This window comes from Hemiscyllium ocellatum, chromosome 14 (genome assembly GCF_020745735.1).
Source record: "Hemiscyllium ocellatum isolate sHemOce1 chromosome 14, sHemOce1.pat.X.cur, whole genome shotgun sequence".
In the NCBI taxonomy this organism is placed as follows: domain Eukaryota; kingdom Metazoa; phylum Chordata; class Chondrichthyes; order Orectolobiformes; family Hemiscylliidae; genus Hemiscyllium; species Hemiscyllium ocellatum.
Window position 1 is genome coordinate 7,643,496 of NC_083414.1, and position 24,497 is coordinate 7,667,992.

The 24,497-nt window shown below is 46.3% G+C and overlaps 1 protein-coding gene across 3 annotated transcripts in view; it reads left to right on the forward strand.

Annotated features, from left to right (window-relative positions):
- Positions 1-24,497, forward strand: part of LOC132822232 (plexin-A1-like) — a 541,551-nt gene that overhangs the window by 283,124 nt on the left and 233,930 nt on the right. For all 3 annotated transcript variants that reach the window (XM_060835337.1, XM_060835340.1, XM_060835338.1), the window contains exon 10: positions 14,171-14,371. In XM_060835337.1, the coding sequence (XP_060691320.1) occupies positions 14,171-14,371 (201 nt within the window). The remainder of the gene's footprint in view (positions 1-14,170; positions 14,372-24,497) is intronic.

Genomic DNA, 24,497 nt, shown 5'->3' on the forward strand with positions numbered 1-24,497 from the left:
GTCCCAACACCCACCACACTTTGGGGGAGGGAATTCCACAGATTCACACCCCTTTGGGAGAAGTAGTTTCTCCTCAATTCTGTTTTAAATTTGTTTCCCCTTATCCTAAGACTATAACCTCTCATCCTAAAATGCCCCACAAGAGGAAGCATCTGCTCCCCATCTATTTTATCCACACCTTTTATCATCTTGAATACCTCAATTTGGTCTCCCCTCATTCTTTGTAATTCCAGAGATTCTCAGCCTGAACTATTTAATCTCTCCTCATTTGATAAACCCCTAATCTTTGGGATCAATCAAGTGATCTGAATTGCCTCCAATGCATTACATCTTTCTTCAAATAAGGGAACCAAACCTGTGCACAATACTCCAGGAGCGGTCTCACTAATGCCTTCTCCAGCATTAGCAATACTTCCTTACCTTGATATTTATTCCTTTAGCTAGAAAATCCAATGGACTGATTGATCAAGGTCAGGTGAATCCTCAGTGAGTGCACGTGGCTCTGAGTCTCTCTCGTTCGCACTGTCTCTCTCTTTCTCTCCTCTCTCTATCATACCGTCTCCCTCTGTGACTTTGCCAGCCCCCCACCCCTCCCAACCCAAACACTGAAGGAACAATGAATCTGACTGTCAGTTGAGATACACTGGTCTGAGTCCTCTGGTATATTTCAGAATGAAGCTCTCTCATGATGAGTGTCATCAATTGCAAGGAGTACTTTTTGTTTAGTTGCTGTTTCTCACTGGGTCAAGCTGGGGGAGTTAGTGAGGGTTGTTTTGATGGGAAGGGGAAGGTGATGAATGTGGGGGGAAGGGACTGGGTAGAACATGAGCAACCAGAAAAAAGTAACCATGGAAACTATTGTGGTATTTCAAACCAAAACTTATTTTATTCATCTGATGTAAATTGAGTGATTTCTTTATATTTTAATGTCATTTATTGTCATTTTTGGTTTTTGGTTTTTGACTTAATAACATGTGGGTTGCCTGCATATCTGAAGTTAATTATAAGCTTATTAGCTAAACATCTTTTGCTGGGAAAGTATTGGAATCACTTAATAAGGAAGTAATGGCAGAACATTTGGACAATTGTAATCTAATCAAGCAGAGTTAGCATGTCTTCATGAGCGGGTTATTGTCTGATGAATGCATTCAGTTTTCAGCCAGAGTGGATGGAGGGGAAACAATAGAATGTGTTGGATTTGGACTTGAGAAGGCATTTGTCAAGGTACCTCATAAAAGATTAAGTCATAAGAGCCTACAGTCTTGGGGGTAGGATGTTAGCATGGATAGAGAATTAGCTAATGGGCAGGAAACAGCGAGTGGGAGTAAGGGGTTCTTTTCCAGGTTGGTGACCTGTGACCAATGGAGTTCCTTCTGGATCAGAGCTGCAACCACAACTATTTACAGTGGGCAGCAGATACATTGGCACCTCCTTCAAGTACCCCTCCAAACAACTCACCATCCTGACATGGAAATATATTCCTGTTCTCACACTGTCGCTGGGTCACAATCTGGGCATTTCCTCCCTTAGGGCATTGTGGGACAACACACAGTGGGTGGACTGCAGCTGTTCAAGAGGCAGTTCACTACCACACCCTCTCACGGGCAACTAGGGATGGGCAATAAATTCTGGTCCATCAGCGATGCCCACATCCGACAAATGAATAAATTTAAAGCAATATGTAAAGCTCTGAAGAAGGAATTGACTGTGCTATATCTAAAATTGCAGATGATACAAAAGTAGATGGAAAAGTAGGTTGCGAGAGGGATGCAGGCGCCTTGCAGAGAGATATTGATCAGTTAGGAAGTGGGCAATAAGTTGGCAAATGGAGTATGATGTGGGAAAATGTGAAGTTGTTCAATTTGGAAGGAGAACAAAAGAACAGAATATTGTTTAAATTGAGAAAAGCTGCAGAAAGCTGCAACAGAATGGGACTTAGGGATACTTGTGCATGAAACACAGAAAGCTATTACAAAATGCAGCAGTTAATCAGGAAAACTAATGGAACATTGGCCCTTATTTCGAGGGGTTGGCATATAAGAGGAGGGAAGTCAAACTACAATTGTACAAGGTGCTGGTGAGACCACATCTGGAGCACTGTGAGTCGTTTGGTCCCCTTATTTACAAAAAAAAATAATTTCATTGGAGGCAGTTTAGAGAAGGTTCCCTAGAATGATCCTAGTGTGGAGGGATTGTCTCATGGCCAAAGGGATGAGGCTAATCTCACTGGAGTTGAGAAGAATGAGAGGTGAACTCATTGATTCTTAAGGGGCTTGGCAGGGTCAATGTTGAGAGGGAAGTTCTCCTCTTATGAGAGTCTAGGACCAGAGGGTACAATCTCAGAATAAAGAGGCACCAATTTAAAACTGAAATGAGGAGGAATGTCTTCTTTCACAGGGTTGTGAGTCTTTGGAATTCCTTGCCACAGATGACAGTGGGGGCAGAGTCCTTGTGTATATTTAAAGCTGAGATTAAGAGATTCTTGAACGGTTGGAGGTCAAGGGTTACGGGGAAAGGGCAGAAAAGTGAACATGAGGAATGTCAGGTTAGCTATGATCCTATTGAACAACAGGCTTGAGATACTGAACAACCTACTTCTTACCCCCTGTTAACTATGATGATTTCTTTTTAAACAGTTTTTGAAGCAATGCTTTGGATGTAGTATTTTGTAGACACCAAGATAAACGAGTTTTATCTTAGAAGATTGGGAGAGAAAATTTTGGCTTAAGGAAAAGACCTGTAGCTTAGAGAGAGAATCCTTTTTTAATTTAATTTTGAATTTTGAGCAGTCCTGTAAAATCCTTTGAAGAAAATGTTTGTATAGATCAGTGTTCCAGAGAGAAAAAAAACATTTACTGAGAATAGATTACCTCAGGGTAAAGAATTAGTGACAGAAGTGTTGGGTTAAAACCCTGGAGAGGTTATGTAAAGCTGAGCAGATTTAAGCTCAAGATTTTTAATAGCCCCAGGAACACATTATCGGCAGTTCAAGTGAATTAAACCTAGATATTAGAGACAAGGACTCTGGTGTGACTACTGTATGAGCAGTTTTAATTGTCAAACGTTGTGATTCTGAGTACTGTACCAGGTGTGTGTTTTGTGTGTTATATCAATTTGTAGTTTTTCATTGCAATTTATAAAGGAGCATTTGAGGTTAACAGAATTGATATGGTGCAGAGAGAGGCCATTCAGCCTATCATATTTGTACCTGCCCTATTATCCAGTGTCAATCTCCTGCCTTTTCCCCATGTCCCTGTTGATTATTACTGTCCAAAAGAAAAATAATCCAATGCCCTTTTCGAACATCACAATTGAACCGGCCCCCACCACATTGCCACATTCCTGAGCTAACTATCCACTGTGTGAAAAAAGGTCTTTTCTCTCACATCAGTCCTGCATCATTTGCAAGTCACTTTGCAAGAGGAAAGTAGATTCACCCTATCTGCCCTGCCCAGCCCACTCACTATTTTGAAACTCTAAAGCAGATCTTCTCTCAGCCCCCTTACATTTACTGTGTGTTTACAATCTTTAGAATCTGGGTTCCAATTAGATAGTTTGAGTTATTCTACTTTATCTTCCATTTTTTTGTTAATACATATGTTTTATTGTTAAAACAAAATTTATAGAAATACTATTAGATTCCCTACAGTGCAGAAACAGGCCCTTTGGCCGAACAAGTCCACACTGACCCTCTGAAGAGTAACCCACCCAGACCCATTCCCCTACTAATGCACCTATCACTATGGGCAATTTAGCATGGCCAATTCACCCTAACCTGCACATCTTTGGACTGTGGGAGGAAACCGGAGCAAACCCGCGCAGACACAAGAAGAATGTGCAAACTCCATGCAGGCAGTCACCCGAGGCACCCAGGTCCATGGCACTGTGAGGTGGCAGTGCTAACCACTGAGCCACTGTGCTGCCCTGTGCTTATGTTTTAGTGAGAAACCACTTTTTGTCCTAGTTCAGAGTTCTCTTCAGGTTATCATGTAGGTTCAATTGGTAGTTAGGAAGAAAAATGCTATGTTGGCATTCATTTCGCGAGGAGAAAGTGAGGACTGCGGATGCTGGAGATCAGAGCTGAAGATGTGTTGCTGGAAAAGTGCAGCAGGTCAGGCAGCATCCAAGGAGCAGGAAAATCGACATTTCAGGCATGAGCCCTTCTTCCTGAAGAAGGGCTCATGCCCGAAACAACGATTCTCCTGCTCCTTGGATGCTGCCTGACCTGCTGCGCTTTTCCAGCATTCATTTCGCGAAGGCTAGGATACAAGAGCAAAGATATGCTGCTGAAGTGTTTAAGATTCTGGCCAGACCACTTTTGGAATATTGTGTGTAGTTTTGAGCCCCTCATCTGAGGGAGGATACACTCGCATTGGAAGGGATCCAGAGGGATTTTACAAGAATGATCCCAGGGATGAAGGGCTTGTCACATGAGGAGCAATTGAGGACTCTGGTCTGTACTCAGTGGAGTTTAGAAGGATGTGGTGGTTGGGGGGGTGGGAGGAGGTGGGAGGAGGTGGGAGGGTTGCTTGATCTGATTGAAATGTATAGGATACTGAGAGGCCTGGATAGAGTGAACATGGAGAAGATGTTTCCACCAGCAAGAGAGACTAGGACCTGACGGCACAGCCTCAAAGTGAAGGGTCAAAATTAGTGTGGCGCTGGAAAAGCACAGCAGGTCAGACAGATCCAAGGAGCAGGAAAATCGACATTTCGGACAAAAGCCCTTCGTCAGGAATGAGGCAGGGAGCCTCCGGGAACCCTTTAGAACTAAGACGAGGAGTTTCTTCAGTCAAAGGGTGGTGACTCCATGAAACTCATTGCTATAGAGGGCTGTGGAGGGCAAATCATTGAGTGTATGTAAGTCAGAGATGGATAAGTTCTTGATTGGTAGGTGGATCAGAGGTTATGGGGAGAAGGCAGGAGAATGGGGTTGGGAAACATATCAGCCATGATCAAATGACAGAGCAGATATCATGAGCCGAATGGCCTCATTCTGCTCCTATATTTCTTGATCTCAACATGGAGCCCGCAATACTAGCATCTGTTCCATCGGTTCTTGTGCCAGAGCCAACCTTACGGTGTTGAATGAAGCTCTGAGTGCAGTACATAGGCTGTCTGAACAGTGTCGCAAACTAACGGGAGTCATCTTTCAGCAGAACCGACTCCTGCCTCCCCTCCCTCAACGTGTCCCACCTTCCACCATTTGTCTGCCTGCACCAAGCTGGTGTGTAGGCTGTGGTATATTTATCTAATCAAATCGATTCGTTGTGCCTTGTGTCTCACTGGAATGCAAGCGTGTGACCACATTGTGTGTGCTAGCGTGTTTGACTTCCCTGAATGACTTCAGGGATGGGGGAGGGGAGGGGGTCCCTCTGTAATCACCTCTGAGTCTCAGTGTGCAGGTGGAGATGGCAACCCAGCAGCTTTATTCTGGAACAATCCCAGGAATGTAAAATGAATCTGCAGGGGAATCTCTCTGAGCAAGAGAAACCTGGCAGAGACATCAGGAAAACACAGGTTGTGTTTTTCAAATTGTCTTCAAAACACGTTCACCTGATTTAATAATATTAGAGGTGGGAATAAAACTTAGCTGTTCGTCTCACGGTAAAGGTCGGTCAACATTGTGGGGGGTTATTGTTCACCAGAAACTGTCAACTGGATGAACAATATGAATGCAGTGGCTACAACAGCAGGTCAGAGGGTAGGAACCCTGCAGCGAGTAACTCCCCTCCTGACTCCCGACAGCCAGTCCAAAAGCTACAAGGCACAAGTCAGGAGTGTGATGGAATACTCCCCACTTGCCTGGATAGGTGCAGCTCCAATAACAAGAAGCTCGACACAATCCAGGACAAAGCAACCCCCACTGGATCACATCCAAAAGCTTCCACCACCCAACACTTGGCAGTAAGCTGCACTACCTACAAGACGCACTGCAGAAATTCACCAAAGATCCTCAGACAATATCTTCCAAACACGCAACCACTTCCATCTAGAAGTACAAGGGCAGCAGATACATGGGAACACTACCCCCTGCAAATTCCCCTCCAAGCCCCTCACCATCCTGACTTGGAAATATATGCCGTTCCTTCAGTGTCACTGGGTCAAAATCCTGGATTTCCCTCCCTAACCGCATTGTGGTTGTACCTAACCCACACGGACTGCAGTGATTGGAGAATGTGGCTCAGCATCATCACTTCAGGGGCAATCGGGATGGATAATAAGTGCTGGCCTAGGATTGTGTGAATGAATTAAAAACCATTTTAGAGCAGTCTGTGACCTTTCTAGTTAGCCGTGAGGAGGCGGATGTGTCTGGAAGATTGGATAATGGGGTGTGTGTGTGTGAGAGAGACTACGTATATCTGTGTGTATGAATGTGTTTTGTGTGTGTTTGTTTGTGAGAGTGAGTGCGTGTATCAGTGCCTGTGTGTGTGCATGTGCACGTGTATGTGTGTGTGTATATGTGTGTCTGTGTGTGAATGTGTTTTGTGTGTGTGTGTGTGTGTGTGTGTGTGTGTGTGTGTGTGTGTGTTTCTGCATCTGTCTGTGTTTCTGTGTGTACCAGTGCCTGTGTGCATATACGTGTGTGTGTGTGTGTGTGTGTGTGTGTGTGCGCGCGCGTGTATGTTGAATGGGGGAAAGGACGGGTAGTGGTGCAGTTTCAGGGCAGGGTACCAGGCCCTTGATGGCGAACACAGGTCCAGCATTGCAGACTCCACATCCATCAAAGTTTTACTTGCACATCCACTAATGTCATTTATTGTACCCGTTGCTCCCTATGCTGTCTCCTCTACATTGGGGAGACTGTGCGCCTCCTAGCAGAGTGCTTTAGGGAACATCTCTGGGACACCCGCACCAATCAACCACACCGCCCCGTGGCCTAATATTTCAACTCCCCCCTCCCACTCAGCCGAGGACATGGAGGTCCTGGGCCTCCTTCACCGCCGCTCCCTCACCACCAGACGCATGGAGGAAGAACGCCTCATCTTCCGCCTCGGAACACTTCAACCCCAGGGCATCAATGTGGACCTCACCATTTTCCTCATTTCCCCTTCCCCCACCTCAACCTAGTTCCAAACTTCCAGCTCAGCACTGTCCTCATGACTTGTCCAGGCTTGTCCTACCTGCCTATCACCTTTTCCACCTATCCACTCCACCCTCTCCTCCCTGACCTATCACCTTCATCCCCTCCCCACTCACCTATGTATTCTATGCTTCCCACCCTCCTCTAGCTTATCTCTCCACGCTTCAGGCTCTCTTGCTTTATTCCTGATGAAGGGCTTTTGCCCGAAACGTCTATTTCGCTGCTCCTTGTATGCTGCCTGAACTGCTGTGCTCTTCCAGCACCATAATCCACAGCCTGTATTAATGTCTGTCCATGTGTCTATTCTGTCAGGGCTGTAAGTGAGGGAGAGAGGGAGGGAGGGCGGGATGGAATTAGGAGAACACAGGTGCTTCCTGTTTGTTGCTTTTTTGGGAGCTCTCAGTAAAGTCGGACCAATAACAAGTTTGGACAACTTTCCCACAGTTGCACTATCCCTCAGCAGATGTTAATGGGATTCCCAGATGTGGGAAACTGTCATGGAGCCAGTGATGTACTCCTTCCCTATTAAAATGAAAAGCAGAACTATACTCTCCTAAGTGATGCCTAGAGTCCCTCTGCTGCCTAAGGATTGATTATTTAACTTGAATATTGGGCAACATTCCAAAGGTTCCCTGAATTAGTGTAGAGACTGAAGAGTGAAGGGACACTTTCACAGTCAGCTGCTAGGATCTATTGTCACTTCAATTGTTATCAGTTGCAAGGTGTAATTCAGTTAAATACTTTATGGAAGACATTAATGTGAATAGATAGGAAGTATGGGGAAAATGGGCTTTTTGAGGATTGCTCCTATGTGGTGCTTGCACAGACATTATGGGCTGAATAGCCTCCTGCATTGAGATTCTTTTATGCTTCTATGAAAATCATGCAAGAGTTGATTGAGTTTGGTCAAGGGAGATTCCCCACAGTGTTATTCAGTCCCCTAGTACCACGGCCAGTATTCCCACGAGTTTCTGACTTCATATTCACCCTCAATGTAAAATTGGCAGATTTATGGGGAATGGGCTATGGGATTTCATAACTAGAGGGCATAGGTTTAAGATGAGAGGGGCAAGTTAAAAAAAAGGACGTGGGGGCAACGTTTTCACACAGAGGGTGGTGCGTTTATAGAATGAGCTGCCAGAGGAAGTGGTGGAGGCTGGTACAATAACAACATTTAAAAGGCATCTGGATGGGTATATGAATAGGAAGGGTTTAGAAGGATATGGGCCAAGTGCTGGCAAATGGGACTAGATTGGGTTGGAAGACTTGGTCAGCATAGATGAGTTGGACCGAAGGGTCTGTTTCCATACTGTATGTCCCTATAACTGTATGATAGAGGAATGAGATTATTTCGACACTAATTGCAAAGTGTCAGCATTGGCACAATGGGCTGATTGGCCTCTCAGCATTGTGTATGACACAATCGTTAGGACTGAAACAATTATATATTCAGCCAAATATATTTAGACACAAACCTGGAAGGAGGAGGTGCTAAATTTTAATCTATTTTAAAAAATTCTTTCTAGCACACTCCCTCTGCTGGTACATGTATGTATGGTGGTCTCAAGTGGATAAAATGCACAATGTAATTCTTAATACACTCCATTTGTGATTCTCTGTTTCACCTCATTACTGTCTGTCTGATCTTTCTGTGCATAATATTGCCCATAAAACAACATTTATAGGAATCTAGGAGCAGGCCATTCAACCCCTCGAACCCCTTAAATGGTATCATGTCTGATCTGTGGCCTAACTCCAAATCCCCTAATGTTTTGTGAAGCAAAGGTATTATTTACCTCCCTCAGATTTAAACCTAACAACTGATCTAGCATCAACTGCCATTTGTGGGAGAGAGTTCCAAACCTCTCCCACCCTTTGTGTGTAGAAATGCTTCCTAATGTCTCTACTGAACAGTCTGGCCCTAATTCTTAGACTATGCCTCCTTGTTCGAGGATCAATAGTTCTAGATGGATTTTTTTTTAATCTACTTTGTCTTTTTCTCTTAATATCTTGGAAGTCTTCAATCAGATCAACCCTTAACCCTCTAAATTCTCGAGAAATCAGGCCTAATGTACATAATTGTTCCTCATAGCTCAACCCCTGAAGTTTGAATATCATTCTTGTAAACATACATTGTAGTCCCTCCAGGGCCAGTCTACCCTTCCTAAGGCGTGCTGCCCAGATCTGCTCACAATACTCCAAGTGGAGTCTAACCAGTGTTTTGTACAACTGCAGCATAACCTCTGCATCCTTGTACTCCAGCCAGCGTTCCATTAGCCTTCCTGATTACATTCTGCACCCGTTTCTGACTTTTTAAAGATCTGTGCACCTGAACCCCCAAGTCTCTTTGGACATTCACTGTATTTAACTTCATCCAGTCTAGAGAGTATCCTAACCTATCCTTTTCTCATTCCTAAAATGGATAAACTAACATTTGCTTATATTATGTTGCTTGCATAGCTTTGCCCTTTCACGTAGTCAATCAATATCTGTAGTGTTTGGAAGAAGGTGGACCACATAGAATGTGAGTTCCCTGACTGGGGCTGTTAACCTGGCCCAATCAGGGAGCCCTGGCTGACAGATTGCAATAGGAGTCCTCAGAGGTTCAGATCACTCTTGGAGCCAGCTCTCAGCTAGTGCAGTGTTGTGTAAATAAAGGGTGATCTGATAATGTGATACTGACCTCTGTGGAGTTATTTTGATATCCCTTTGTAATTTTATGCTATCTTCTAACTGTCTACATGGCGGACCAACTTTGCGTCATCAGCAGATTTAGATGCGTGGCTTTCTGTGTTATTATCCAAGTTGTTAATAAATACAGGAAGTCCCCGGGTTATGAACAAGTTCCATTTTTCAGTCTGTTTTTAAGTCAAATTTGTAAGAACAGTTACGTTCGTTTTACATCTAGCGTCAATTAGTCAAATGTTTGTTTTATATAGTGCATATTTTAGTGTGTTTCCTCTCGTAATCATGGCTTTAGTATAATAAAACAGTAATTATTATTCAGTAGACAGTCTACAGTAGACGGCATACCTTTATTTGTGATGAAGGGCTTATGTCCAAGATATTAATTCTCCTGTTCCTCGGCTGCTGCCTGACCCTCTGTGCTTTTCCAGCAACCTGCTCTCGATTCTGTCTCCAGCATCTGCACTCCTCACTTTCTCCTACAGTAGACTATAGCCTAATGCTTTTCCAATGTTTGTTGGTATTTCACCTCTCTCTGATCACTTTATTATTTACACTTTTGTTTCAATCGTGATTGTTTTCCTTTTCTTTGATAAATCACCATCAGCTTGCATCAGATTTAGCTTTGAAGCCATGATTACGAGGGGAAACGCACAAAAAAATTCGAGTCAAAACACAAGGCACGCAACAATGTTTACGCAATCTGAATTAAAATGGCGTCGATGGTGTGGTGTTGTTCTTCCCTCGGGCTGACGAACCGCTGAAAATACGCAGTAATTTGAACATCAGGCAAAGTAGTCAGCCCATTTGTTGGCACAAACCATTGTATGTAACTCGATTTTTCTAAAATAATAAGCTTTACGGAGGTCGGTTTGTAAATACGGGCGCTCGTAAGTCAGGGAAAGCCTGTAATGCGAATAATCGAGGCTGTAACGCAAATTCTTGTGGAAGACCACTGGGCACATCTGGCCAATGTAAGGACCAACTCATTATCCCTACTTCCTGCCACTCAATCGATTTCCCAGCCACATGAGAAACTTGGAGTTGCTGGTGCGGTTCTCCTTGGGGAACATGATGTGGACTGGAGCTTGGCAGAGATCTGATCGAGGTCAGCTCACAGTCACTAGGGATCTGGGCAGAGGAGATAGGGAGGGTCTACTCCCATTGGGGAAGGAGTTGAGAACCCAAGGAATTCAAGATGACTGGCAAAAGGAGTGATGGGTAGGGAATGTGTTACCTGAGGAGGAGGAGGAAGCAGATTCAACTGGGGCTTTCAAGTGGGAATTGGAAAGGCATTTGAAGGGAGAACTATTGCAGGAGTAGGATTGGGAATGCTGGTGTTGCTGTTGCAAAGACCTGAGATGGGCTGAATGTCCTGCTCCAGTGCTGTAATCAGGCCGAGAGGCTACAAAAAGGATAGTGACAGGTGAGGGGTTTCCCCTTCAGCTGAATGCACAGGGAGAATGTAGAGCTGTTTTAGTCTAAATCCATCTAATCATGAGCATTACTCCCATTTCTATTAGCTCTCCAGGAGAACCTCAATGGGCTGAATGGCCTCTTCCTGCTCTGTTTGAGGATTCCTTTTTTTAACAAATTCACTCACCGTACACGGGGGTCCCTGGCTAGGCCAGCTATTATTGCCCAAAAGACAATTGTAATGAACTCATGAGCCAATTTGCACACAGCAAGCTCCCACTGACAAAGCAATGATGACCAGATTTTGTGGTCTTGGTCGAAGGATCCATGTCCACCAGGATAATTGGAAAGACCAAAGAACTGCGGCTGCTGGAGATCTGAAAAAAGGAAAAACCAAAAGTGCTGGAAAAACTCAGCAGGTCTGGCATTGTCTGTGGTGAGGAAACAAGAGCCAATGTCTTGAAACCAGGTGAGCCCTCTTCAGAACATTCACGCTGTTTCTCTCTCCACCAGACCTGCTGAGTTTCTCCAGTGATTTCTGATTTTGGAGAAGACCCCTGTAGTGTTGTTAGTGATAACGTTAGAGGGCTACGGAGATAGAGCTGGAGACTGGTGCTACCTGGGTACCTCTTTCGGGAGCCAGCACTGACAGTGATGGGTCAAATGGCCTCCTTCTGTGCTTTAATATTTGATGATTCTTCTTCAGAATGTTGGCATAGGATCTCTTGTATGGGGTTGATGGGGGCGTCTGTTTAATATGTCATGCAGAAAACATCACCTCTTCGACAGAACAGCACTCTGTCTGTCGTAAACATGACTGTCACGGGAGATTTATTTTTTGTACAAAGTCCTTGACTGGGACTCGAACCCAGAACCTCATGATGTAAAGGCCAGAAGGCTATCAACTGAGCCACAACCAGAATAAAGACGAGTGCGCTGAAAAGCAAAATGGATGAGAGAGAGAGGCGGCACAGTGGTCAGCACTGCTGCCTCACACCACCAGGGACCCAGGTCCAATTTCACCCCTGGGCTGTGTGGGGTTTGCACATTCTCCCCATGTCTGTGTGGGTTTCCTCCCACAGTCCAGTTACGTGGATTGGCCAGGCTAAATTGCCTGTAACGTGCAGGCTAGGTGGGTTAGCCATTGGGAAATGCTTCGGAGGGTCAGTGTGAACTTGGTAGACTGAATGGTCTCTTCATGTGCTGTGGGAACTCTATGTCTTCGCAACGTGTAGTGGCACAAGGATGCATTGATGACTTTCCTCAGCAGCCCTCCTCTTGGAGGGACATCTGAATTCCCAGGAAGAGAGTAATTCCTGATGTTTCTTGAGATACTTTTTACGAAAAGAGCCTGTTGTCCAAATGAATTGGCGAGGCTGTCTCTTTGACTCATTGCAAGCTGTTTATGGAATATTGTATTTATAAAATGAGAAATTACTCGAAAGTAATTACGAGAGATCTTTGATTGAAATCTTTAATGTGATGGTTACAGTTGTGAGTGAGTGATTTTTCAGGTGAATCTAATTGAGGTTTTCATGATTGAAGTGGCTGCTGTGGATTGTAACATCTTCTCAATCTCTCTTTCCCGTCATGTTGCTCTTCCTCTGTCTATCTCTGTGCTGTTCTCCTCTTTTTGTTTTTGCATGTGGTTATTCTAGTTTCTCAATTTGCACATAGCACCATCAGATAACCAGTCGTATAACAAAAGGCAATCAAGTCAGCATGGGATGATTATTTTTGGGTTGGAATGATGGCTTACAGAAAGAGGGAAGGATGGTGGGGGTGTGGGGAAGGTAGAACTGAAAAGGTTGCGTGGAGACAGAAATGCTCATGCCATGCTCTAATCTCTTGGGACTACTTGAAGATCCTTGTCCTGCAGAGTGCAGGAGCTGGTTAGCACCTTGTCAACTGGCACAGACACGATGGGCCAAATGGCCTCATTCTGTGTTACACCTTTTCTGTGAAGAGGCAGGAGATTGGCACTAGCTAATAGGACCATAGGTTAGAATCCCTACAGTGTGGAAACTGGCCATTTGATCCATCAAGTCCACACTGGCCCTCTAAAGAGCATCCCCTCCAGACCCACCATCCTGAACCTATCCCTATAACCCTGCATTTCCCATGGCCAATCTACCCAGCCTGCACACATTTACATAGTCGGAGGCAACTTGAGCTCCCGGAGGAAACCCACACAGGGAGAATGTGCAAACTCCACACAGACAGTCGCCCAAGGCTGGAATTGACCCTGGTGCTGTGAAAAAGGAGCACTAACCACTGAGCCACCGTGCTGCCCATCAGTCATAGATTTATACAGTATGACACAGGCTATTTGGCCCAACTCATCCATGCTGACCAGGTTTCATAAACTGAACTAGTCAGGGCACATTGGGCCTCATCCTGTGTTGTAACTTCTCTGTGGAATGGCAAATGATTGGCACTGGGTGATAGAACCAATAGGGGTACAATGGGTTAAATGTCCTCTGTAAAAATTCTGTAGTATGACCAAATGGTCTGTTTGTTGGTAATGTTGGCTGAGGGGCAGGGCTTGGGGATGATCACCCTTGTTATTCTTCATCTGTCACCATGACGAACATGAGAGGAATAGTTAGGGCCTTGGTTCACCATCTGATCCAAGGCATGGCACCTCTGACAGTGCAGGGCTCCTTCAGTTCTGCACTGGGAGCCGCAGCCTGGACCATGGGCTCCAGTCTCTGCAGTGGGACTCAAACCCATGATCTTCTGGCTGGGTGCCAAGAGTAGCGCCAACAAAGCCACACCTGGCTGCTGGTTTCAAAATGCCTTCTCTTTGGAATTGTGTTATTGGGCACCAGGACTGAGGACAGAGCGAGACTGTTCGACTGGCCCGTTCATTGCCAGCTGGGATCTGTTCAGGGAAGGAATGATTGGCTGGTACTGACAGGAAGTGAGTGTTGAGATGGAGCTGGGACTCTGCCATTCACAGGTTGTACTGTTCTCTCTTTCCAGGATTGCCCACAGATCCTGCCCTCGACGGAGATTTTTATCCCGGTCGGAGTGGTCAAGCCAATCACGCTCGCTGCCAAGAATCTACCCCAGCCGCAATCAGGCCAACGCAGCTATGAGTGCATCTTCGACATCCAGGGGACCATGCATCGCGTGCCAGCTCTCCGGTTCAACAGCAGCAGCGTGCAGTGCCAGAACACCTCAGTAAGTTAACGGTGGGCAGCCTTGCCTGACCTAAGTTGGCGTGTGTCTTATGTTTTAACCTTGCCACAGAAGTTGGCCCTTCGGTCCATCAAGTCTACGCTGACCTATCCACATTAGTCCCACTTTACAGCACTCGGCCCGTAACCTTGATTTTTATGACGTTTCCACTGCTCATCCGAGTATTTTATTAAAGGTAGTGAGGTCTCCCACCTCCACCACCCTGCCAGGCAGTGCGTTCCACCAGCTTCTGGGTTTCCTTATTCAGTCACGGGACCTGGGCGTCACTGCCTGGTCCCAGCATTTATTGCCTGTGCCTAGCTGTCCTGTGAGAAGGTAGTGGTGAGCTGCCTTCTTGAACTGTTGCAGTCCACCTGCTGCAGGGTGATCCACAGTGGCTCAGTGCTTAGTACTGCTTTCTCACAGTCCTCCACACCCGGGTTCGATCCCACCCTCGGGTGACAGTCTGTGAGGAGTGTGCACATTCTCCCCGTGTCTGTGTGGGCTTGCTCTGGTTTCCTCTCACAGTCCAAAGATGTGCAGGTTAGGGGGGATTGGCCGTGCTAAATTGCTCTGTAGTGTCCAGGAATGTGTGGGTTAAATGGGAAGTGTGGGGTGAGTCTGGGTGGAATGTTTTTGGAGAGTCGGTGTGGACTTGTTGGGTCAAATGGCCTGTTTGCTCACTGTAGGGATGCTGTGAGCCTCAATGTCTGTCTCTCTCTGTCCCCTCCATCATTCACACCCCTTATGCCACTCCCACTTTCCTTCCATCCCTCTCCCTCTACTACTTCCCCTCTTTCCAATTCTGAGTGGCCTTCTCTCTCCCCCATGCTTTCCTCCCTCTCCTTACCCGCACCTCTCTTTTCCCACTCTAACTTCCCCTCTCTTTCCTTCTTCCTGTCTCTCTCTCACGCAGTCTCTCTCTCTCCCTACCCCTCTCTTCTCTCTCTCCTGGTCTCTCCCTTCCTCCCTCTCTCTCCTTCCTCTCTCACCCTCCCCTCTCCTCTCCCTCACTCCCAATCTCTCTCCTTCCTCTCTCTCTCCTCCTCCCCTCTCCGTCTCTCTCCCTCCCCCTCTCTTCCCCCTCACTCCAGCTCTCTCCCTTTCTATCTCTCTCTCCCCCTTCCCCTCTCCTCTCCCTCACTCCTGCTCTCTCTCCCCCTCAATCCTGCTCTCTCTCTCTCCCCTCCCCCTCTCTTCTCCCTCACTCCAGCTCTCTCTCCGGCTCTTTCCTTCCTCTCTCTCTCTCCCTCCCTCTCTCCCTCTCCTGCCCCTCACTTCCACTCTCTCCCTTTCTCTCCTTCCTCTCTCTTACACACACACACACACACACCCGGGTTAATTGCCTGCATGGTGCTCGGATGGCCTGTTACACAGAGGCAATGAGATCCAAGTTGATCACGTCTAGATCTGACCTCGCTCCCACCCAGCCCTGCTCCCCTTCCAGCGTCTAGCCCACACTTCACCCCCTGGTCACTGACTAACGAACGTCATGCCTGACCTGTGCCTACAGTAGGGACCCCTCCATCGCATGCATATGTTGAACTGACAAAAGACCCTCAGTCAGAAACTCAGTCACAATCATGAATACGTCCACTTTGTCAAGCTCAGCAGCTTTGCAAACTGCAGCGATAATGAAGACAGTTAGCCCAGATGATTTCGACAGTTAATGTTCCTCCATGAACTGCAATGCTCCATCGACCATGTACTGGATTATTATTTGTTAAAAACTGTACACACACAAAGCCAGTCTAAGGCGCTATTGAGAGGAGCTGTACATCATTGTAAGAGGACAAATCAGCTGTGTGTATTGAACAGAGTTCAGCTCAAAGTGCTGCCTCCTCACATAGTGCGCTGCTGCTTGGCATTGTCTGAGTGTGGGACACAGCAGGAACCTAGTCATTAACCCTGGCAATCTTGATAAGAAGTAACTTGATGCATTCCTTTGTGAGCGCATTGTTCCTGAGGACACTGCGCCATTGTCACTCCAACTCATTGGGGTTTCTCATTCAGAATGGCAACTTGTTTCTGTCAAATCAGGAGCTGCGAGGGTCCTGCCATCCCTTTCACAGTCAGTGCGGAGTACTCATTTCTGCACTCAGTCTGACAGAGCGGGGACAGATCGCTGGCTGGCCACAGATTCACCAGCTTCAGGGAGTCCTGCAGCAATGGGACAGTAAACACTGCTGGGAGGGTGGGTGTTGGAGAGATAGTGTAGGAGAGAGAGCCGGAGTGAGGGAGAGGAGAAGGGGAGAGAGAGGGGGTGGGGAGAGAGGGAGAGAGAGAGAGAGAGAGAAAGAGAGAGTGTGTGTGTGTGTGTGTGAGAGAGAGAGAGAGATTGTGTGTGTGCATGTGTGAGGGAGAGTGTGTGTGTGAGAGAGAGAAAGAGAGAGTGTGTGTGTGTGATAGAGAGTGTTTGTGTATGTGAGAGAGAGTGTGTGTGTGAGAGAGAGGGAGAGGAGAGTGTGTGTGTGTGTGTGTGTGAGAGAGAGATTGTGTGTGTGCATGTGTGAGGGAGAGTGTGTGTGTGTGTGAGGGAGAGTGTGTGTGTGTGAGTGTGTGAGAGGGAGATTGGGTTGTGAGAGAGAGAAAGAGAGAGTGTGTGTGTGTGATAGAGAGTGTTTGTGTATGTGAGAGAGAGTGTGTGTGTGAGAGAGAGGGAGAGAGAGAGTGTGTGTGTGTGTGTCTGTGAGAGAGAGAGAAAGAGAGAGAGTGTGCATGTGTGTGAGATGGTGTGTATGTGGGTGAGAGAGAGTGTGTGTGTGTGTGTGTGTGTGTGTGGGGGGGTGGGATGGTTTGTCTGGAATGCATGGCCTGGTAGTTGAGGCAGGAGACCTCGCAACCTTTAAAAATACCTGGAAGAGCACTTGAGTTGTCATCACATTCAGGGATATGGGCCCAGTGCTGGAGAGTGGGATGAATGTAGATTAAGTTCAGACTCAATGGGCCGAAGAGCCTCTCCTGTGCTGTGCGAATCTCTTACTTGATGACTAAGTGCGTAGCTTTGGCTAAATTAGATGGCACTCCCACCAATGAGTTTGGACACCATGGTCTCAAGCTCCATGCATTTCAGGGGAAAATGAACCTTGACACTCCCTGATGTACTTGTATGCATGAATATACACACAACAATAGGCCATTCGGCCCTCAAACCTACTTTGTCATTCAAATCCATGTTCCTGCCCACCTTGATAACATTTCAACTCCTGGCTTCATGAAAATCTGCTCACCATGGCCTTAAAAATAATGAAGGACTCTGCTCCCACCACCTTTTTCAGTAAGAGAATTCTGTCCTGTGAGGGAAGAATATTCTCCTAACTTCTGTCTCAAAAAGGGCGAGCCCATATTTTGAAACAGTGACCACGGGTTTGAGATTCTCCCACAATAGGAATCATCCTTTCCACACTCACCCTCTGAAGTCCCCTCAACCCTGCCCGGTTCAATCAAGGCAGGCTCGTACTAATCGAAACTCCCGTAGATTCAAGCCTAGTCTGGTCTCATCATTTTCTCAGTGAGAGTGCCAACATTTTGCATGAGATGTTGAACCTTAACCCCAGCTGTCCTCTTGGGAGTAACGACCCACTAAACTATTCTGAGAAGAGCGAGCAAGCTGCGCTCAGTATCCTGGCTAACACTTACCCCTCAATCCACACCTTACACCTAATGACCTAGCCAGTTGCTTCATTATACTTGGGAGCATGCTGCGCTTATATTATAGTAACGACCACACCAATGAAATACTTAATTAGTTATTCTTCAGATCATCATGAGGGGACAATTGACATGGTAGCTTTTCCCAGAGCTTGATTGTCAGTGTGTGATCCCCTAACCCTAACCCTAACTCTAACTCTAACTCTAACTCTAACTCTAACTCTAACTCTAACCCTAACTCTAACCCTAACTCTAACTCTAACTCTAACCCTAACCCAAACCCAAACCCAAAACCTAACTCTAACCTTTACCATAAACCTAACCTGAACACTAATGCCAACCCTAACCTTAACCTTAATCCTAGCGCTAATCCTAACCTTGACATTAACTCTAACCCTAACCCAAACACTAACCCTAACCCTAACTTGGATGCTAACCCTAGCCTTAACACTAATCTTAACCCTAACCTGAAACCTAAATCAAACTCTAACCCTAACCTTGGCCATAACTTTAACCCTGATTCTAACTCCTGACCCTAACCCTAACCTTAACTTTGTCATAGAGTTGGGCTGATATTGTCCTTGGAATAGGATTTATAGAGGTCTGCATTGCGGAAGAAGGTCCTTCGGCTCATCTAGTTTTTGCCGGTCTTAAGACCAAAAAGACGCAGGAGTAGAAATGGGCCGTTCAGCCCGTCAAATCTGCCCTACTGTTCAAAGAGGTCCTGATGGATATGATCCTCCTCAACTCCACTTTCCTGCCTTTTCCCCATAACCCTGGATTCCCCTTCCTGATTAAAAATCTTAGCCTTGAATACACTTACTGACCCAGCCTCTGTATAGAATTCCACAGATTCACTCCCTCTCTGAGAGAAGAAATTCTTCCTCATCTCTGTCTTCAATGGGTGATCCCTCATTCTAAAATGATCCCCTCTGGTCTAGGACTCTTCCCCCAATGGGAAACAACCTGTCCATGTCTACCCTGTCAAGGCTTAGGAATCTTGCCCCTCAATCTCTGAAATTCCAATGAGTAAAGGCCCAACCTGCTCAACCTCTCGTCATAAGACAGTCCCTTCATACCTGGGATTAGTCTAGTGAACCTTCTCTGGAGTCCATCCAATGCCTGTTTATCTTTCCTTTGATAAAGAGTGCAAATCTGTTTATGGTAACATAGGAAAACAGGAGGGGGAGTAGGCCATTTGGCCCTTCGAGCCAACTGCTGTTGTTCACTATGATCATGATTATACAATATTTCAGCTGTGATCTAAGACCTTATCTAGTTTTAATGAAGCCTCCCAATGTTTATACTCCATTCCCTTTGAAGTGAAGGTGAATATTAATTTTACTTTCCTCATTACCCGCTGAATAAATGCCATCTTTTCCCTATTGCTTTGAAATGTGATAGAGTTGGGTTTATTGAAACAAAAGAATAGCCTTGCTCTTTCTTTATTTTGTCGAATTACACGGAATCCCTACAGTGTGATAACAGGCTCTTTGGCCCAACAACGCCCTGAAGAGTAACCCACCCAGACCCATTCCCCTACCCTATTATCTACTCCTGACCAATGTACTTAGCCTACTCACCCCTGAACAACACGGGCAATTTAGCATGGCCAATCCACCCTGACCTGCACATCTTTGGATTGTGGGAGGGAACCCATGCTGACACGGGGAGAATGTGCAAAATCCACGCAGTCACCTGAGGGCTGGAATCAAACCTGGGTCCCTGGCGCTGTGAGGCAGCAGTGCTAACCACTGAGCCACCGTGCCACCCCACCCTGATGTGGGATATAGGCCAGTATTTATTGCCCATCCTGAATTGCACACTGTGCTAAGATTTGAGCACATTATTGTGGGTCTGGAGTCACATGCAGGCCTGACTGGGTAAGGGCGACAGATGTCCCTCCTTAAAGGGCATTAGTGACATAGCTGAATCTCTGTACCTGCTACTCCTGGATTGATATAAATGCCATTGATGAGATATTAGACACTGGCCCCTCATGAAGTGAGGTGAAAAACTATTGGAAGTTGTTAAGAATCCGGACTCATGAATGATCAGATTCCCGTGACAACTCAATATGATTGAAGTTGCTGTGTGGTGAGTGATAGAAAAATGCATCTATGGCCTAGCCTCTGGGCATCATTGATTAGATTAGATTAGATTCCCTACAGTGTGGAAATGGGCCCTTGGGCTCAACCAGTCCACACCGTTCTAAATGAGTCTGTGATGAAACCAGTCCAGGGTGCCCGGGTCAAGGTGAATCACAGAATCAGACAGTACAAAAGAAGGCTGTCAGCCCATCAAGCCTGTACTGCCAGAAATAAAATACTACTTAACACTAATCCCATTTTGCTGTACCAGCCTTGACTGTGCTGACATTACAAGTGCCCACCCAAATACTTTTTAAAGGTTGTGAGGTTACCCACCTCACCTACCCTCTGAGACAGTGCATCCCAGATCCCCCCTCCCCCACCCTCTGGGTGAAAATGCTTTTCCTCTAATCCCCTGTAAACCTCCTGCATTTGACTTTATGATGATACTCCCAAGTTATTGACCCTTCAACGAGATCTATCCCCCCCCGTTCATGCTCCTTATAGTCTTAAGCAACTCTCTCGGATTCCCCCCAACCCCCAACCCCACAACCTTCTCTGCTCTAAAGAAAACAACCCGAGCTTATCCAGCCTTTCTTCATTGCTGAAATGCTCCAGCCTGGTCAACCCCCTGGTGAATCTCCTCTGCACCCCCTCCAGTACAATCCCATCCTTCCTACAGTGCAGTGACCAGAACTGTACACAGTAATCCAGCTGTGGCCTCACCAAAGTCATTGAGTCGTCGAGATCTACAGCATGGAAACAAACCCTTCGGTCCAACCTGTCCATGCTGACCAGATATCCCAACCCATGTGAGATTAAACACATGACCTCATCCTGCCTCCCGCAATTTGAAAGGAGCTCCATCACAGGGTATATGTTGGGCAGGAAGATGGCAATCTCACTCAGAGAGATACCCCCAGAGACACTGATCAAACCACACTCTCCACACAATCAGCTGAGCCTCCTGCCATTACTGAGTCATTGGATTTTGGAAATCCATTAACTTATTATCAAACACATAGGTGTACAACACAGAAACAGATCCTTTGGTCCAACCTGTCCTTGCCGACCATATATCCTAAATTAATCTGGTCCCACCTGCCAGCACCCGGCTCATATTCCTCCAACCCTTCCTGTTCATATGCCCATCCAAATGCCTTTTAAATATTGCAACTGTACCAGCCTCCACCACTTCCTCTGGCAGCTCATTCCATACACATACCACCCTCTGCGTGAAAAAGTTGCCCCTTAGGTCTCTTTTATATCGTTCCCCTCTCACCCTAAACCTATGCCCTCTAGTTCTGAGCTCCCCCATCCCAGAGAAAAGACCTTGTCTATATATCCTATCCATGCCCCTCATAATTTTGTCAACCTCTATAAGGTCACTCCTCAGCCCTGTCGTGCAGTTGTGCCACAACTGTCGAAGCCAAGTAAGGGCTGTCTTTCACTGGAGGGCGGGTCAGTTTGACTTCAGCGGCCAGTTGCATCAATGGGAGAGGGAACTTGTGCCAGAGTGCAGTCTGGGGACAGATTCCCACCGTGCCCCCCTGTACCTGATCTCGAGGCGATGGTGCAAACAGTCAAGACATTGAGACTGGTAGAGAGCCCAGATTCGAACTGCGTTGGCTGAGTTCAGAGAGCAGTCGTGTGGGACCTATGCCAGTCAGATACTTGACCGGCTAGAGTTACTGGGCATCTGAATGAATAGCGCATTGTTTTGCAGTGAATGTACTCACGCCGCTCTCGACACAATCCTTGGCTAACGCCTGTCTCCCACACACGTGGTTTGTGTTGTTATTACCTGATTCTGTCTGTTTGTTAAATCTTAGTCTTGGGGAGTGGGACATTTCCTAATGAGTGTCTGGTTCAAAGGCTCCCTTGTTGAAGAAGAACAGAAAGAAAGCTTTGTATAACTAACATCTTCCAGCATCTGAGAGCCAGTGAAATATTTTCCAAAGTGTCAACACTGTCGTATCGTAAGGAGTGAGGCAGCAAGTGTGTGCACAGCAAACTCCCACAACCAGTGAAGATTGGATTAGATTAGATTCTCTACAGTGTGGAAACAAGCCCTTCAGCCCAACAAGTCCACACTGACCCTCCGAAGAGTAACCCACTCACATCCATTTCCCTCTGACTAATGCATCTCGCATTACGGGCAATTTAGCATGGCCAACTCACCTGACCTGCACAGCTTTAGATTCTGAGAGGAAACCGGAGCACCTGGAGGAAAACTACGCAGACACAAGGAAAACATGCAAACTCCACACAACCAGTTACCTGAGGCTGGAATCGAACCTCGGACTTTGGTGCTGTGAGGCAGCAGTGCTAACCACCGTGCCGCCCAAAAGTAAAGCAAAGAAATCAAATCAAACATTACTGGAGAAACTCAGCGGGTCATCGAGTCATACAAATTGTACAGCATGGAAATAGACCCTTCAGTCCAACTCCTCCATGCTGACCAGATATCCTCAATTAATCTAGTCCCACTTGCTAGCATTTGGCCCATATCCCTCCAAACCCTTCCTATTCATGTGCCCATCCAGATGCCTTTAAAATGTTGCAATTGTACCAGCCTCCACCACTTCCTCTGGCAGCTCATTCCATACACACACTGCTCTCTGTGTGAAAAAGTTACCTGGTCTGGCAGCATATGTGGAGAGAAATCAGAGTTCATGTTTTGGGTCCAGAGACCCCTTTTTCAGAACTGTTGAATGAGCAGAGAATGACATGGAAGTGGGGACTGAGAAGAAATATTGCAGTGAATTAAACACTTAAGATAAATAAAGAACTGCTAAGGTGCTGGAAATCTGAAAGATTATCAGAAATTGCTGGAGAAACTCAGCATGTCAGGTATCATTTGGGGTGTGGCGAGAGAGAGAAACTGAGTTAACTAGTGTTTGAAGAGGAGACACTTTGGACTTGAAAGGTTAACTCTATTACTCTCTCTCTCTCTCTCATGACCTGCTGAGTTTTTCCAGTAATTTCTGTTAATCTATCAGATTTCCAGTACTCGCACTTCTTTATTTTGTTTAATTCATGCAACATCTTTTCTCAGTCCCCAGTTCCACTTCATTCACTGCTCTTTTGAAAGTTCTGAAGAAGGGTCACTGCTCATCTGTGGAGAGAGAGCGAGAGAGAGAAAAATAGAGTCTAGATAGAGTGGTACTGGAAAAGCACAGCAGGTCAGACAACATCCAAGGAGCAGGAAAATTGACGTTTTGGGCAAAAGCCCTTTGTCAGGAATGAGAAAAATCAGAGTTAACTAGCGTTCTGTGGAGGAGTCATTATTGGACTTGAAACATTAACTCTGTTTCTCTCTCCACAAATGCTGCCAGACCTGCTGAGTTTCTCCAGCAATTTCTGTTTTGGTTTCAGATTTCCAGCAGAATGTTGCTTTATAATGCTGTGAGGCCGGGATGGGAAGGTATTAGATGACAGGAGAGCAGGTTTGCAACGTGGCTTGACACTAATTGTTACAGGTTCAATTCCTGCTGAGGTTACCGTGAAGTTTGCCTCCTGTCTAGCCTCACCCCTCACCCGAGACACTGTGACCTTCAGGTTAAGCTCACCACCTGTTACTTGTCACTTTGTCCTGTTCCAGATATAATCATCACACTTACAGTCCGGTCTGTGTACACAGATTAGAAAGCAAAGGTTTGGTATATCCACTACCAGGATAGTGACAGTAAAGTGATTTGGAGTAAAGTGAGCCTCAGACATTAGATTAGATTACTTACAGTGTGGAAACAGGCCCTTCGGCCCAACAAGTCCACACTGACCCGCCGAAGCGCAACCCACCCATACCCCTGCATTTGCCCCTTACCTAACACTATGGGCAATTTAGCATGACCAATTCCCCTGACCTGCACATGTTTGGACTGTAGGAGGAAACCGGAGCACCCGGAGGAAACCCACGCAGACGCGGGGAGAATGTGCAAACGCCACACAGTCGCTTGAGGCGGGAATTGAACTCGGGTCTCTGGCGCTGTGAGGCAGCAGTGCTAACCACTGTGCCAGCGTGCCGCCCACGTGGTCTGGATCATTGATGAGTATCATTCTGCAAATGGCTGTCTTTAAGTCAGCAAATATTTTTGCCTCCAAACTTGATATAGTGGTAGAAAACAGTAACAGAGAAAGTTGAGAGGGTTGGGGGATGGAGGTGGGACTGATTGGGTGAATAGTGAACAATAATCCTGAGTTTAGTGAACAGTGAGCTGTGGACATCTATGAAGGTAGTAACTCAGCACAGTACAATTGTCAGGGTTAGAGGCTTTGAGCTATGGGGAGAGGCTGAATAGGTTGGGCTGTTTTCCATGGAACGCCAGTTGCTGAGGGATGACCTTATAGAGGTTTATGAAATCATGAGGGACATGGACAGGGTAAAT